The sequence below is a fragment of the Zosterops lateralis genome (assembly GCF_965231275.1).
Source record: "Zosterops lateralis genome assembly, chromosome: 1".
In the NCBI taxonomy this organism is placed as follows: domain Eukaryota; kingdom Metazoa; phylum Chordata; class Aves; order Passeriformes; family Zosteropidae; genus Zosterops; species Zosterops lateralis.
Genome location: NC_139762.1, coordinates 19731354 through 19748578, shown reverse-complemented (window position 1 = coordinate 19748578; position 17225 = coordinate 19731354). Strand labels below are relative to the sequence as shown.

The following is a 17225-nucleotide window of genomic DNA, read 5'->3' as shown; positions in this document are numbered from 1 at the left end:
CATTTGTGTGACACTACAGCTTGTTTGATAAGCCACCTGGATTTTAGTCCTGGGAAATGTGCTTGAGGAGGCTGTGACTCCCTGTGGAGCCACATAAGACTTGAGATAGGTCCATCTGTATCTCAGCTCAGTCTGGCATAACTGGAGTATCTGTGCTTGCACATGTGTCTGGAACTTGGTGTGGAGACAAAAAGAATCATTGCAGAGTAAGTTTAGACCATACACTACTCAGTACATAAGGATTCAGAGTAGTAGAAATGCAGCTATACAGTTTATGCAGTTCAGGTAACATGCTTTGTGCTCATAGCAACAGGTTCCTGCTGGTTAGTCTCTGAGACCTGAGCTGCACCTGCATCTGCTGAACAGATGATTCAGAGTCTGAACACTTGAATTTTAATTTTTTTTTTTAATTGTTAATATAACAAGAGTTGGAGATCTCTCCAAATCCACTTTTAAAAAAATCTTTCATCACATTCATCTACAATTTTTTTTGTAGAGTTGCTCATAAGAATTATTTGATGTATCCATACTTTTACACCTCACCCCCAGCATTTATGTAGTATAAAATAAGCATAGGTGCAGTATTACTTGCCTTTTGCCTAAACAGGAAGAGGCAAAGAAGGAGGAACTAGGAATGCAGCATTTCAATATCCAGACAGGTTTGTGATCAGAGCTCTGACAGCTCTGACTCAACAGGCTGTGCCTGCAAGGGAGTGGGATCTGTACTTACTAACACCTGTATCTGTAAACTAGAATGAATGTTGATAAATATGGTCACAATACATGTGAACTAAACTTTATTTTAAAAGAAGAAATTGAATACTGTCTATCAATAAGAACTAATATGCTTTGCAGTCTCTTTGAACATATCCCTTAAAATAGTTGTTAAAAATGTTGAAATAAATGTTTCTTTAATGTGTATCAATATTTATCCTTAAAGGACACTTTATGTAAGACTATTACTACAGCTACTTTGAAGATATTATAGCATATATTACTAGAAGAGTTGGTTTAGCTTTGAGTGCACTACAGAAAAATTGATCTGTGTACTTTTGCATTTGTCTGGCTTTTATGAACGACTGTGCAGTCTAGAAGGCATTGCATATTACTTTGTAGCTGGATATCTTGAATAAAAAGTCTGCCTTAGGATACTTAGGAGAACATATTGTATTGGGTTTCTGTGACAGGGTTTTGTTAAAAAGGGAGCTACAGGAGGGATTTCTCTCAGAAGCTGCCCAGAAACATCCCCTGTGTCTGATGGAGTCAGTGCCAGCCCTGCTCCAAGACAGACCTGCTGCTGGCCAAGGCTGAGCCAATCATCAGCTGTGGCAGTGCCCCTGAGATAGCATATTTAAGACCAGATAAAAACCCTGCTGAATTGAAACTGCAACTGGAGAGAGGAGTGAGAATGTGTGAGAGAAACAACTCTGCAAATGACACCAAGGTTGATGAAGAAGGAGAGGGAGGAGGTGCTGCAGGTGCTGGATTGGCGATTCCCTTGCAGCTGGTGGTGAAGACTGTGGGAAGGCAGGCTGTCCCCTTGCAGTCCATGGAAGCTGAGCAGGGAGCAGGAGCCCAGCTGCAGCCTGTGGAGGATCCCATGCTGGAGCAGGTAGATGTGCCTGAAGAAGGCTGTGAGCCCCTGGGAAGCCCATGCTGGAGCAGGCTCCTGGCAGGACTTGTGTAGAGAGGGCCCATGCTGGAGCAGGTTTGCTGGCAGGATTTAGGACCTATGGGGATTCCATACTGGAGCAGTGTTCTATGGGACTGCTCCCCACAGAAGAGGGGGCATGCTGAAGCAGTTTGTGAAGAACTGGAGCCTATGAGAAAGACTTAATGTTTGAGAAGTTGGTAGAGGACTGTCTCCTGTGGCTGGAACTCCATGCTGGAGCAGGGGAAGAGTGTGGAGATTTTTTACCCCTGAGAAGGAAGAAGAAACAGCATGTGCTGAACTTGCCGCAGCCCCCATTCCCCTGTGCTGTTGGGTGAGAGGAGGTAGTGGAAATGGGGAGTGAAGTTGAGCCTGGGAAGAATTGAGGGGTGGTGAGAAAGTGTTTTAAGATTAATTTTTTATTTCTCATTATCCTACTCTGACTTGCTTGGTAATAAATTAATTTTTCCGCAAGCTGCGTTTGCTTTACTTAGTGGTGGTAACTAGTGAGTGATCTTTCCCTGTCTTTGTGTTGACCTAGGAGCCCTTTCTTCAATTTCTGTCCCCTGTCCAGTTGAGGAGAGGAGTGACAGAGAGCGTTGATGGGCACCTGGTATCCAGCCAGGTTCTACTCACCATGGTGTATCTTGGTGCCACAGGTCGGCCGTAAGGAAGTCAGGATATGGAAAGTAATTGGGGAAGTAGCAGGCAAAACTTGGACTGAAGAGAATTAGAGAGGAAAATGAAATGATTGGGGAGACTTTGTGTTGTTCTGATTGTGGTGCAAATTTTTATTTTGAAATACTATTGATTGAGTGATGTGTGTTACTTGTCCGTTACATAGATGGGTGAGTGTTGTTTGCTTTGCATTTCATGAGTATGAGAAAATATTTTTTCATGTGCACATTTTGTCGGTGTATGTATGTAGTGAATGCAGACCTAAAACCTTATTGTACTGCAGCTCAAAAGATGACAGAATTGCTTGGCATTGTGGTGTCTGGTCTTCAAGGTTCGAAGTACAAGAAGTGCAGAAGGTGCTGCTGAAGTGCGGTACAGTTTCTGTGTACTTCCCTGGTGTATTAATGCCATTTCTGATTGTCCTTCCTTCATGCTTTTTTTCTTCTTTTTATTTTTGTGCGCTGCATTTTTCCCTGCCTCTATGTATCCTTGTTACTTGGTTTGTAAATACACAGATAAGTTCATAAACTTATCTGAAGCACTTCCCTACAGCAGTGAAAAGGTCTGCTGCTTTTCTTTTAAGTTTTGATTAGCTACAGTTTACTGAAATGTACATGTAATTTGTGCAGTAGTTTTAATTACATTAAACAAATTATGGTTACATAGAGTATTCAGGCTTTAAAAGAATGTTACATCACTCAAGTACTACTTGATCGAAATTTTTTTAGCATAGATGTCAATATAACAGGTACTTCAGTGAATAGTCTAAAGGTTGTTTGGCAAAATTACTAACCAAAATGAGGCTAGAACAAAACATTTTCCCTTACAGGAATTGCATAATCCTTATGTGGAAATGTTTTATGACTGTCTCGTTGTATTCAATGGCAGAAGTCTCTGAAGTAAGCAAGGAGTTCCTCAACTGATGTGATGGCTTGCTTAGAATTGATGCTAACGTTTTATAGCTAGGAATTTTTAGAATAAAGCTGTGGTAGTCTTGCAGCTGTAGCAGAAGAACATTGAAATGAACCATTGCATACTGTATTTTCATGTAGATCGAATTGGGTCAGTTGCATATGTTCAGGTGATTAAAAAAAAAAAAGGATGTTTAGTTGGAAATGCAGCCAAGTGTGACAGGCATTTCTCATAGCCTTCTGATGCTTTATATTGAAGATCAGTGTGAGAATCTTAAACTTTATGCATGTTTATAACTTGGATTCTTGCAATATCTAGCAGGGCTTACTAGTCTTAAGTATATGGTAGGAGATTAATGGTTTTTGACTTGGAAAGTTGGGGTAGCCAGATCATGATGCACCTTATGTGTCATTGCTATGTTACATTCTACTCTGCATTATCTCACTTCCAGTTACATCCACCGAGGGAGAGGATGAGTAAATGTCACCTGTAGTACTTACTGGGTGGATGGTCTTGGAAGAATGCTGACTTGCATGTTGAGTGCCTCTAATCTTCTTGTCATAGTCTACAAATTCATTATCTGTAGTAGATGTTTTTGACAGAGCTAACTGAATCTGCACATATTTTTATCTGATGCCTTGATAAAAAGAACTAGGTCGAGTCTCTTTAATTTATCTAGGTATAAACCCCAAAATGCTTCAGGTAGTTAGTCTGTTTTTCTTCCACCTGTCAATTGTCTGCTTAAAAAAAAAAGTTCGTTCCTTCTCCTGGGACAGATGACTGAATAGAGATGGGGCAGAGATTTGGCAAATTTGTCAGCGTCAAGAAATGGTTATTTGAAGATTGAGATGACTTAATTTCTTCAGTTGTCAAGTTGCAGAACATGGCACTTTGGAAGAGAAGTACTGACAGCGTGCGTTCGTTTGCTCTATTAGTGGTGTCAGCCAGTTGGGGATTCTTGCATGTGGCTGAAGATACTTTGGTTCCTGATGGTTCTTCCTTATGGTTTATGAACACTGGAGTCTGGTGTGAATCATAGTGAAACATTGCAACTTTAATTTGCCTCTTTTTGGATATTTGAGAAATTGTGTAGTTAGCTCCTTGCTGACTTCTGCTTCAAATGCAGGCACGATTGTAAGCTATCATTTATAGACTCATTTAGATCAAAATAGTGAAGGCAGGTATTTTGTGAGTTTATAAGGTTTATATAGGGTTTATAAGGTCTGAAGATACCGTAGGTTGAGAATATTGATAAAATATATTGTTATCCCGCTGTAGTTTAGAAACTAGTAAATAAGGAAGTGTGGACTTTGTTTTGTAGATAGAAGTCTCTTCTTTTGGGCCACATGTTCCTAAAGCAGCTCATCTTTTTTGCTGTATTTCTGGCAAGTATTATAAAGCATGGATGTTAAAATAGAAACTCTTAATGAGAATTTTCATGGTACCCAATTGTCTTTAAAGAAAAAGCACAAAAGAAATTATCAGTAAAATTTCAGAGTAAAAACATTTGGTATGAATAGATAGCCTAAGTGTGGTGTGAGTAGAGGTTCAGTAATTTTCAGCAGCTGCTGGAAATGCTTATAAATTTTACAGGACTTTCTGGAGGCTTCGAGGGCTGAGATGTTGGTCTTTGCTGGTTAGCCTTTATACGTTGGCAGTAGTGGTCTTGCTTCATTGAAGATGGCTTGAAACAGGGAGTAGAAAGATGAGATGTCACTGCATTCTGAGGGCTGGGGTCAGCTGTTGCCAGCAGATATAGATGTGGTCAGTCTGGTGCACATCCTGTTGCTGGGTCTGTTCTTATGCTAACTGCCTATAAATTCACATCTATTGATGCAAAGGTCTAAATTTCCAGATAAAAATGTCTTGGCAGCAGAGTACTGGTTCAAACTACTCTGCAAATTGTCTGCAGGTTTTTCTTTCTGTTGTCTGATCTTGCAAAAACTGTTCCTTTGTAGGCTCTAAGATACTTGTTTTTTCTGTAGTCTTTGATTAGCTGAATTTGAGTTAGATTTTCTATTAACTATAATCTACTTGTCTGTGGTTCTTAATTTCAGTTAACACTTACATTGAAGTGTTTCTAGAATATGGTGTCTCTCTATAGACGAAGCTGTGTTTATATTTGTTGTTCAGTACCGTATTTTTCTGAACCTAATATAATCACTAAAATTACCTCAAAATTTTCTAGGTTTATTAGGGGGAAAAGAGAATTTTTCCTCTCTTCAGTGTTTTCATTCCAATGTACATGTGTTACTTTTTTTCCTATTGAAGAAAACACACTGGGGTAAGAGGAATACGGGAAGTATAAAAGGAAATTAGAAAACACAGGATTCTTTCCCCTGGAGAAAATGAAATACTAATTTCAGATCCTTTAGGGGAGAAGGAAAATAAATAATGAGAACATTTTGAGCTTAGAAGATAATTTTTCATTGAAAGAAGTGAATAAACTTCAAATAGTTATGTATAGATTGGATGATGTAGGTACAGCATTGAAATAACTAAAACTCTAGATGTGATTTTTAACAAACTGTTCAGAGCGGTTCTTGGAAAATTTGTGTTTTTGATAGCAGTTTAATGCAAGCATTAAATTGTTTTGCTTTAACTAAAATAACTACCTATATCGAGATCTTTACCCTTCTAAACCAGTTTTTAAATCCATATTAAGATATTATTAGGGTATGATTATTATGGTATTATTTGAAGTAGTAATATTTAAGACTACCTAGTATATTTGAAATCTGTAGGATTGGGAAAGATCATCTTAGATATAATAAAGAATATTATAGGTGACTTCTACAGGTGTCTTTTTTTCTGGTAACACCCACGGGTGAGACAAAATGTTATGGAATACTGGTGAAGGCAGGTGAAGCTGTACCACAGAACTTGGGATATGAGAATGGGGACACAGTCAGTTGTGCTGCAAGCTTCTGCAGCTGCTGATGAGTGGGAGTCAGGGCTGCTAAGAGTGTTATGGGCTGTCAGTTGGAAAACCATTGATTAGAAACTAACCCTCTGATCAGCTGCTTTGCTTACCTTTGTAAATCTGTCCACATGCTTTGGGAAAAAGGGGCCACAGGAGGAATTTCTCTCAGAAGCTGCCAGAAACATCCCCTGTGTCTGATGGAGTCAGTGCCAGCCCTGCTCCAAGACAGACCTGCTGCTGGCCAAGGCTGAGCCAATCATCAGCTGTGGCAGTGCCCCTGAGATAACATATTTAAGACCAGATAAAAACCCTGCTGAATTGAAACTGCAACTGGAGAGAGGAGTGAGAATGTGTGAGAGAAACAACTCTGCAAATGACACCAAGGTTGATGAAGAAGGAGAGGGAGGAGGTGCTGCAGGTGCTGGATTGGCGATTCCCTTGCAGCTGGTGGTGAAGACTGTGGGAAGGCAGGCTGTCCCCTTGCAGTCCATGGAAGCTGAGCAGGGAGCAGGAGCCCAGCTGCAGCCTGTGGAGGATCCCATGCTGGAGCAGGTAGATGTGCCTGAAGAAGGCTGTGAGCCCCTGGGAAGCCCATGCTGGAGCAGGCTCCTGGCAGGACTTGTGTAGAGAGGGCCCATGCTGGAGCAGGTTTGCTGGCAGGATTTAGGACCTATGGGGATTCCATACTGGAGCAGTGTTCTATGGGACTGCTCTCCACAGAAGAGGGGGCATGCTGAAGCAGTTTAGTTAGTTATTGCATTTTGATATGCACAGTGTTGACTTAGTGCATTTTGATATGCACAGAAATAATCAGTAGCATGGCGTGCTATAAAATAAATAGATGTATTTGAAAGCAAATTCAGAAGTAAAGCAATAAAAGGCTTGGGAATTGACTCTTTCCTCCTAGGTTAATTTTTAAGAAGTCCTAAGAATTTGAAGGATTCATAGAATCATCTAATGGTTAAGGTTGGAAAAAAACTCTGTGGTCATTGAATCCAGCTGTTAACTCAGCACCACAATATTCACCACTAATCTGTGTTTTTAAGTGCCACATCCACATGACTTTTGAACACTTCAGGGGTGGTGATTTTGCCATTTCCCTGGGCAGTCTGTTCCGATCAGCCTGATCAATCACTCTTTCAGTGAAGAAATTTTTCCTAATATCAAATCTAAGCCTCCTCTCATGCAACTTGAGGATATTTCCTCTTGTCCTGTCAGTTGTTACTAGGGGGAAGAGACTGACCTTTTTCAGAGGGCACAGAGATGTGGAGTTGTACATAAGCTATTCCCTGAGCCTCCTTCAGGCTAAACAACTGCATCTCTGTCTCCTGCTCCTCATCAGACTTGTACTCCAGACCCTTCCCCAGCTCCATTGCCATTCTCTGGACTTTCTCCAGTACTTCAGTGTCCTTTTGGAATTGAGGGGCCCAAAACTGAACTCAGGATTTAAGGTGTGGCCTCAGCAGTGCCAAGCACAGGGGGATGGTCACTGCCCTGCTCCTGCTGGCCACACTGTTGCTGATCCAGACCAGGATGCCATTGGCCTCTTGGCCACCTGGGCACAGCTGGCTCATGTTCAGCTGCTGTTGACCAGCACCCCCAAGTCCTTTTCAAACTTTCATCTTTCCAGCCCCTCTGCCCCAGCCTGTAGCACTGCACCCCAAGGGCAGAGCAGGCACAGGCACTTGGCCTTGGTGAACCTCAGAGCTCTGGCCTCTCCCCATCAATGCAGCCTGTCCAGATCCCCCTGCAGAGCCTTCCTGCCCTCCAGCAGATCAACACCCCACCCAGCTCAGTGTGTCTGCAAACTGACTGAGGGTGCCCTGGATCCCCTCATGTGGATCATGGATAAAGATATTAAACAGAGCTGGTGCCAGCACTGAGCTCTGGGGAACACTGCTGGATGTAATTCCATTCACCAGCACCCTCTGGGCCCGGCCATCCCAACAGTTTTGTACCCATCCAACAGAGCGCCCAGCCAAGCCATGAGCAGCCAGTTTCTGCAGGAGTTGCTGTGGGAAATGGTGTCAAAGGCTTTCCTGACATCCAGGAAACACATCCAGAGCCTTTCAGTCATGCACTGAGTGGGTCATCTTACCATAGAAAAGGAGGTCAGGTTGGTCAATCAGGACATGCCAACGCTGGCTGGGCCTGATTTCCCTGGTTGTTCAGCATATGCCCTGTGATGGCACTCAAGAGGATCTGCTTCATGACCTCCCCAGCACTGAGGTCAGGGTGATAGTTCTGCAATTCCCTGGATCTTCCTTTCAGCCTTTCTTGTAGATAGGTGTCTCACTTGCTAATCTCCAGTCAACTGAGACCTCCCTGGTTAGCCAGGGCTGCTGGTAAATGGTTGAAAGGGAGTTGGCAAGCTCTTCTGTCAGCTCCCTCAGTGCCCTTGGGTGGATCCCATCCAGGCCCTTAGACTTGTATCTGCCTAAATGGGATGGTAGGTCACTGACAATTTTCCTTCTGGATTGTGGGGACTCCATTCTGTTCTCTGCTTCTGTCTTCCAGCTCATGTTTTCACTAAAATGTGAACTAAGATTGCAACAAGTGGCTTTAACCATTCTTCTGTTTGCTTAATTATTAACAGGAGCAGCAGAATAAAATGTTTTGGCTGATGACTTTTAATTCCTGTTGATGAAAAAATTGAAAGTGGTTGAGTGTCGAGGTTCAAGAACTGTTATGCTGATTGTATGTAATTAGCTTTTTTTGTTATTTGTAACTTCACGGATCATGTACTGCAATCTCATAGAGTTGTTTCTTTCAGTTAAATACTGTTGGGGCTTGGGGTTTTGTTTTTTTTTTCTCCTGTTGTCAAGCAGTATGAAACAGTAATTCTGTGATCAAAATGTACTTTGGAGAATAAAAACTGTTCTGGAAGTGTGTCATGCTGGGTATATGTACCTTGATAGGGAATTTAAGCTTCCAAATGCAACATTTTGCATATATGGCTGATGCCTGTTGAAAATCTTGAAATACAGGAATGTCAGGGAAATATCAAAACAAAATTGAGCAAGAAATCTGTCTGTATTACTACCAACATAAAATTAGACTGTTTCAAGTGTATGCTTGCTTTCCTGCTTGCTTGCTTGCTTGCTTGCTTGCTTGCTTTCTCTATTATTTAAAGTAAAGTCTTTGGTTGGACTTCCACTCTGATTTGTAGCCAGTGTAGATAATGCCATCTCCCAGATAAGGTAGTTACATCCTTTGTATCCTTTCCTGACCACCTGTCTGTGTTCCTGTAACATTTGTTATCTGAAGTTATTTGTGTAGCCTTATAGAAGGGTGGCTCAAAGAAGGCATCTGACTGGAAAAAAAAAAAAAAAAAAAAAAAAAAAAAAAAAAAAAAAAAAAGTATTTTTAGGTTGCTGGTTAGGATTTCCATATAGTTGATTGAATGCTTTTCCCAGAGCAAGGGAGACAGTAGAAAGGACGCAGCGGGATGGTCAGTGATCTTCTGGCAGCCCAGTGCAATTATGCTACCTTAAAATGAGCCTGTAGTAAAGTCAGCTGGAACTGCAGCCTGATGTCTTGGCTAACTTTAAAGAACTGTGGTCTGTTTAATCTGCTGTAGATCTTGTGTTATTTAGGTTAACGGGTCACATTGAAAGAAACGTTTTATTGCCTCATTACAATGCTGGGAATTCAGTCCTGCAGGATTTTACTCGGTTGACAGTCATTATTCAGGTGAATGGTTCCAATGGCCTAGCTTGGGCCACAGTTCAGAAAATGACTTGCACAAGAATTCTTCCACCTTTGTTTTCTTATAACAAGAGACAGCATATAATGGATTTCTGCAGATGATGCTTTATGAATGTGCTCCAAATTTTCAGAACCCTGAGGGAAGAACAATTTTATATTCCAATTACTATTTTTCTTCTTCTCTCCTGCTTGTATAGTCTTGTCCCTGTCTCTCTTTATCTTCACTGTTTACCAGAGCCTTTTGCTCTTTCCCTTCATTTCAACATGAATTCTCTTGGATTTAATCAGTTTTCCTGTGCCTTTCCAGTTGAAAAATTGGTAGAGCTAGGTTTACCAAAAAGACTTGCAAAATGGTATTTGTATAATGTTACCTAATGCTGGTTAAGGTAGCTCTTAGTCCTGGTTAAAAAGGAAAGGCATGTTTATCTAGGCTAGAGGAAGAACACGTTATACCACAATGCAGTGGAGCCAAGTTGGACTGTAACTGATTCAGTGTGGGAAGCTGGAATTATTTAGCTCCTTGTTTTACTTTGGTTTTCCATTCTTGCAACTTTTTTCTGATGGATATCTTTAATGGACACTTCTGCTTTAGTTTTTTGTGGAGTTTTGGTTATTATTTAAGTTCTTTATTTCTTCCTGTTTAGTTTTACTTTTTAATAATATCGAGGCGATAAAAAGTTCCTTTTTCTGCATGGATCTCTCATGCTTCTGATTTTAGTTCTCTTCTGGGTTTTAAAGACTGGGCTCTTCAGGAGGCAATGGGTTTTTCATCAGACCCAGGCAATCTTAATTCGCCTGAATGCTAAAGGTATAGGATCAGTCTTTGTTTACTTAATTAAGTTGCTGTTTATGTAGCTCAGAAGTGAGTTGTGACAGTCATGCTGTCAGACTTCCAGCTTCACAGCTTTGAGATTGGTTTCACTTTAGTCCTCAACAGGAGACCTTGTAGTCCAAAGCCATTCCTGCTGAGAGTTCACCCCAATTCTGCATGGACAGAAGCTAGATCCATGAACTTAGTCTTTTCCACCAAAGAGCTGTGAAAACGAGATGTCCTTATACTCTGTAAGGACAGGAAGGAGAAGGATGATGTCATTTTCTACAACTTCATTGTGTTCCTTCAGCCAGTGTTTGTCTCTCCACTCTCTTCAGATCTAATTCACCACATGTGATGCTGCATCTCCCTGTGTTGGACTAGTGCCCTTTAGCACACCAAAGGACGTGATTATTCTCTAGGGTCGAAGTCAGCCTCTGTAGTGTTCACATTTGCACTGCTTAACCTGATGATGTTTATCTAAATTGTTGATCAGTCATAGCAGCTTGCCCTGTTAGCTGTGGTATCTTCTAGGTATTGTATCTGCCCCTGCTACCCACTCCCTCTGCCCTGCACAGCTGGTTTAGAAGTTCCCCACAGTGTTTCTGAATGCTCAGACAATAAATCTGTCAGAAATCCTTTGCCAGAGATAAAACTTACAACACGCAACTGGAGAAAAGAGCCCTGTCATGGTCCATGTGATCAGATATTAGAGGCCATCTCTATGGATCATCAGATTATTCCATATACTGTGTTGCATCATCAACATACAGGATGAAAAGATCTAAATATTATTCTTTCCATTTTAGAACTAGTAATAAAGTGTTAGTTTAAAGAAAAAAAATCTCTGCTAGCTGCTTGTCTTGAGGCATGAGATTCACTGTTTCCACCTGGCAAAGCTCCTGGTTTTACTACATGGTGTGTGTTAAAACTTGACAGAGCAGAAATGGGTGACAGAATCTGAGAGCGTAGAGGCTGGAAAGGAGTTAGATTGCTAGTGCAGAGAAAGAGAGTAGAAGGGCTCTGGGTTGCTGTCTGCTCTCTTAGCTTACTAGGGTGTTACTTGCCGATTGTAGCCAGATTTCATGGCACCAGAAGTGCTCTGTGTCATCCAAATGCAAATATCTCTGCAGAGTTACCAATTGTCAGCACCATGAGAGATGAGTGCAATTCTACACTCAAGTTTTCTTCCACTGTCAAAGCTTCCTCCTCCACTTCAGCTTTCTGTCTTGCATCTGTTCTGACTGCTTGCAGCCAGGACTGCAGAGGATTAATGAGGGACCTGAGTCCTAGTAGACGTAGGAGACAAAAATAAATGAGGTGAAGCTGATGAGACTGAATGGAGCATGCTTAACTCTTCTGCATAAAGGACTGGTTCACGTTATTGCATCTTAGTGTCCTTTTGATTTATTTTGTGGTGAAGTTTGCACAAGAAGCTTGCTAATTAACTTTAATTACTGGTGCTGCAGTGCTGTGGCTCCCTGCCTTCAGTTTCGCTGATGCAACTGTTTGTAAGATTATATTTAAATTGCATCAGTGATATGACCGGAATTAAAAATGTTAAAAAGTTTATTTCATTCTATTTCACTGATCTGTTCTGAGGGGCAGCCCTACAGATAGTCGTGTTAGTAGCTGAGGGAATGGTGGAGGGAGAAATTAATGAGGGGGAGGTGAAGGGAAGAAGAGAACCTCCTAAACTCGTTTTGCCACTAGTGAAAATGTATGTTTGACTTCCTTAGGCACGCAGAGGTGGGGCAAGGTAGAAGCTGTTAACAGCTTCTCTTCTGTCCTCTCAGAACTGTTAACATCATCTCGTCTCATTGGCTTTAAGTTGCCAGCTTGCAGCTTTGGGGTGGGAGCAAACTTTATTGCACTGTGACCATCAATACATACCAGGCTGCTTTCTTCAGGAATCTGGTTCAGTGTGTGAGAAATTCACTGAAATGAAACTGTTGCTACTACGTGTCTCTCAGCACTTTTGTATTTAATATTTGGAGAGCTGAAGTATTAAGACACAGCTCACAAATATACTGCATATGTAGGATTTTGTTTAAAATGTACTGATGAGTTCATTTCAGTGTCTTGACTAAAAAAGAAAAAAAAGAAAGTGTAATGATCCAAGTCTGCAGGCAACTTGCAGAATGATTAAGATGTTTTCAGCCACTTTTATATCTAAATTTTACCATAGACTTAATGCTGACTTTCAATAAATTGCTGATCATTTTAGTGAGTGTGAGAGAGATGACTGAAACAAAAGACAAAAGGCTACAATCCTAAAGATTCTTTCTGTGTGCAGCTCTCTATACTACTGCACTGAGAAAAAATACAAGTTTTTTTCTATTTTACCCTCCACAAAAGCCTCTTTGCTGCTAATATAATTTTTTTTTGCAGGTTAAGAAAGATAGTCTTACAAATTTCTTACAGGTTAAGATAGTCCTCAAGATATACTTCAGACATACAAATTTCAGGAATGGAATTTCTAGTTCCTCAAATAAGTTTGCACAATCTGTTTCTGAGGCACTTGGAGCATCATAGGCTTCTTTATCTGCTGTCTTGTCAGTTAGCTGGTAATGGAGAATAGCACTGTTCAGGGAGCAGATGTCCCACTCTGTTTGAAGGGTATGGTGTTCAGTTTGCATCTGATGATCATGATTTGCTTAAGAAGATTATTAGGTTTGCATGCTTTGAGTTGTCCCTAATCTGGAAATATATAAAGGTTGTAATATGGTGTTTCCTAGGTGTAGGATCCCATATAGTGGTATTCCTGTGCTTGTAGTTGGGAGCACTTGAAGTGGAATATGTGTCAAATCTGGTAATTTCTGTCATCTCTGGTTTAGAATTAGCTCACATGCTCTAGGACACTTAGAGAGAAAAACATGATATTAGGAACTTGATAGGAGGCAGTGATAGCAGAAAAACGGTTCTGTTGTGATCCTGATGTATGTTGGAAGAGTATTACATCACAGATGACTTTGACCCAGGACTGGATGGGACACTAAGCAAGTTTGCAGATGATGCAAAACTGGCAGGAGCTGTTGAATCTCTTGAAGGCAGGGAGGCCCTGTAGAGAGACCTTCATAAATTAGAGGGCTGGGTAATCACCAACAATATGACGTTTAAGAACATCAAATGCCAGACTCTGCACCTGGGATGGGGCAACCCTGGATGTACAGACAGGCTGGGGAATGAGATGCTGGAAGGCAGTGCTGTGGAAAGCGTCCTGAGAGTCCTGGTCCATGGCAAGTTGAACATGAGCCAGCAGTGCCCTGGCAGCCAGGAGGGCCAGCCCTGTTCTGTGGGACATCAGGCACAGCTGGGCAAGGGAGGGGATTGTCCTGCTCTGCTCTGCTCTGGGGCAGCCTCACCTCCAGTGCTGGGGGCAGTTCTAGGTGCTACAGTATAAAAAGACATTAAACTGTTGGAGTGTCCAAAGGAGGGCCATGAGGATGGTGAAAGGCATTGAGGGGAAGCCTTGTGAGGAGCAGCTGAGGTCTCTTGCTTGTGTTGTTCACCTTGGAGGAGACTAAGGGAAGACATCATTGGAGTCTATAACTTCCTCGTGAGGGGAAGAGGAGGGTCAGGCGCTGATTGTTTCTCTGTGGTGATAGTGACAGGGCCCAAGGCAGTGGTCTGAGGGGGAGGTCTCTCAGGGGAGGTTTAGGTTGGATATTAGATAAATGTTCTTCACCCAGAGGGTAGTTGCACACTTAACAGGCTCCCCAGGGAAGTGGTCACAGCACTGAGTGCTGACAGAGTTCCAGAAGCATTTGGACAATACTCTTGGGCACATTGGAATGCCTCTTGGGATGGTGCTGTGCAGGGTTAAGAGTTGGGCTTTGATGAACCTCGTGGATCCCTTGCAACTCAGCTTATTCTGTTATTGTTTGATCAAACTGCTTATTTCCAGACCTGTAGTTTTGCTACAGTTGTCAACTTCCTTTTTCTGGGACAGAAAGTGAGGTTGGTTTTCCATTTCTCAGGATAAGTGGGAGTCAGCAGAGACTGTGTGGCCGTAGTTCTGTGCACCTGTGCTGATCTTCTTGGTCAATACAGGGAGGCTGGGAGAAGGGAGTTTTTGGACTGTGTCCAGGCTTCTTGGCATTTAAGTCTATTCTATGCTATGGTTTTTGGAGGTTTGTCTCCAGAATTCCAGGGTGTGGAATCCAGGAAGAAAATCTTGGAGGTAGAACTTCGAATAGCTTTAATGTGTGTCAAGGTTTCAGGATCTGGAGGACAAAACTTTATTTTTCACAAACTAACATTAATAATCAAGTAAAGGTTAAGGGGAAGCACACCCATTCACTTCTAAAGAATGATTGCTTCCTTAATATCAGGTAACAGTTTTAATGTGTGTGGTTTCTTTTTCAATGCTTCTATGATCATTCCATTTTTTTATTTTATTTTTGCTTTTTTTCCTAGAGATGTGAATTATGCCCTCATAAGGATGGTGCTTTAAAGAGAACAGATAATGGGGGTAAGTTTTATTCTTGCTTTTTGTGAACTCTCTTATTTTGTATGAGGGAAATAATACTGTGGAAAAAAAATTAGGGATACTAAACATAAAAGAAAACACTGACTGCTTTGGAAAGAGATAACTATTTTACAGTAACCCTTATTTGTCCACTTCAAGTTCAGTTTACTTTGAGGACATCTATCATTATTCTTAGTTACATTTTTAGGAAAAAAGTTACAATAGAAAAACTGCATTTTAACATAAGATTTAATGGGTAAAATGGATGAATTTTAGGTGTATTTAGTTGGAGCCTGAGCATTTATAGAAAGCTGTTGAAAGTGCACCATTCATAGAGGAAGGTGGAATTTTCATGTCTATAGCCCAGACTGAATGCACCAGTGCATTTTCAAAGGTTGACTCTTTCATGCCTGATTTACTAATAGGTTCTGTAACAAAGGAGTTAGAGCTGGAAAGTTGCAGTAGTGATCACCTCTCCCTTGCATCTTTTTAATTTCACTGTTCAGGTTATCATCAGTTCTGCTGCTGCTGAGTTGAACTGCTAGAGAAAGTTCCATTGAATATCCTGTCTTGATTATACTATTAGCTGGGTGATATGAGTGAAAAATTTCAATTAACTTTTCAACCACTTTTGGAATGCCACCTTCTCTCTCTAGTACATACTTCTAAATTCCCATCCATCATCTGTCTGTAAATAGCCTGGTCACAGTATGATCTGTATTCTGGAATTCACTTGGACAGTCTATGGAAATTGTATTCCACAGATTCTATGCTGTGTACATAATATTCTAGCTAATTTCTCTTAGCTTAGTGTTGATGCAGCTTTGCCATTTCTGTTGCAGTTGAGTTGCAGTTGAGTTGAGATCATGTTTGTGCTGATCGACCCTTTCCCTTGTGTACCTTTGACTGCTCTGTTCATGTATCTGTAGCTATATCTATGTTCTAGGTTTACCATTTTAGTGTCAACTGACTCAAACGTCACTGAACGTAGTGCCCAGTACTTACGTCTTACTATTCTTTATTATTCCTCTCATGTTGATACATGCAATGTTGAATTAATTTTTTCAGAAATGGCAGCTGGACACTTTCTTTTTAGGAAATAGTAATAAGAAAGCCTCATACGTCTTGAAATATGCAGTAAAATTTGTGAAGTATGAAGTAGCTGAAGCGTTTTCTGGTTTTATACTAAAGTAGTATTTGGGAATGCTTTGTCTGTGGTGGTCTTGAAACTTTTTCTTTGCATGAAGTCTTGAGAACTAACTTTTATAATGTGCATCAAAGATGTGAGCATCCTGTTAGTTTCTCTTATGGTTCTTTTAATTGAAATTATAAATTCTTGTCTGAAAGTGAATTACTCTATAAGATTCAAATCCTTTATGTTTAAATAGCAAAGATAAAACACTGTATTATAATTTTAATACCCAAGTGTTTTCATCAGTGAAAGCTTCATACTGAAAATTTCATAGCTGAGAGGCTTAAAAATTTCTGGTTTCTTCTGAAAACACCCAGCCTCTGTAACAGATCTTGTCCATGGTGTTGGAAACAGCAAATTCTACTTTGTGGACCAAATGTCCTTTAAATAATAGCTTTACAGAAGGATGTGCGCCTTGGAAAATACTTTGACTGGTGCTGCATTTCAGAAATCTGCAATCTTACCTGAAGCTTTCCTTTCAGAGAGTTGCCTAACAAGAGGTTGTGCCAGAAGATTTTTAGACTTACAGAAATACAGTTGAAGATCAGATAATGGGCTTGCCAGTTGAAAATGCCATTTTCAGGAGGTTAATGCTCAGGTTTTTTAAATGCTGTTACGCCTCTTGTGGCCAAGCGAATCATAAAAAGATGCAGGTATTTGAGAAGAAGCTTGAAAACAAACATTTCTGGTAAAACCTTGTAAGGATCTAGCTTTATAAACTTGTAATTGTGCAGTCTTTCTCGAAGTATAGAAATAATTAAATGGTCTTAGCTTTTCAGAACAAGAGAAGAAATTGCTGATTTTAAGTCAGTGATACATGGTTTTTCTTCTTTCTGCCTTCTGGCAACAAATAACTTCATTTTGGAGCCAGAAATAAAC

General features: G+C 40.8%; 1 protein-coding gene across 4 annotated transcripts in view; it reads left to right on the top strand.

The window, feature by feature from the left end:
- The window catches only part of MLLT10 (MLLT10 histone lysine methyltransferase DOT1L cofactor), a 125762-nt gene that overhangs the window by 7842 nt on the left and 100695 nt on the right, over positions 1-17225 (top strand). For 3 of the 4 annotated variants that reach the window (XM_083884741.1, XM_083884739.1, XM_083884740.1), the window contains exon 3: positions 15103-15157. The exons of the other annotated variant lie outside the window; for it this stretch is intronic. In XM_083884741.1, coding sequence (XP_083740867.1) covers positions 15103-15157 — 55 coding nt within the window. The remainder of the gene's footprint in view (positions 1-15102; positions 15158-17225) is intronic. 4 annotated transcript variants of the gene reach the window in all.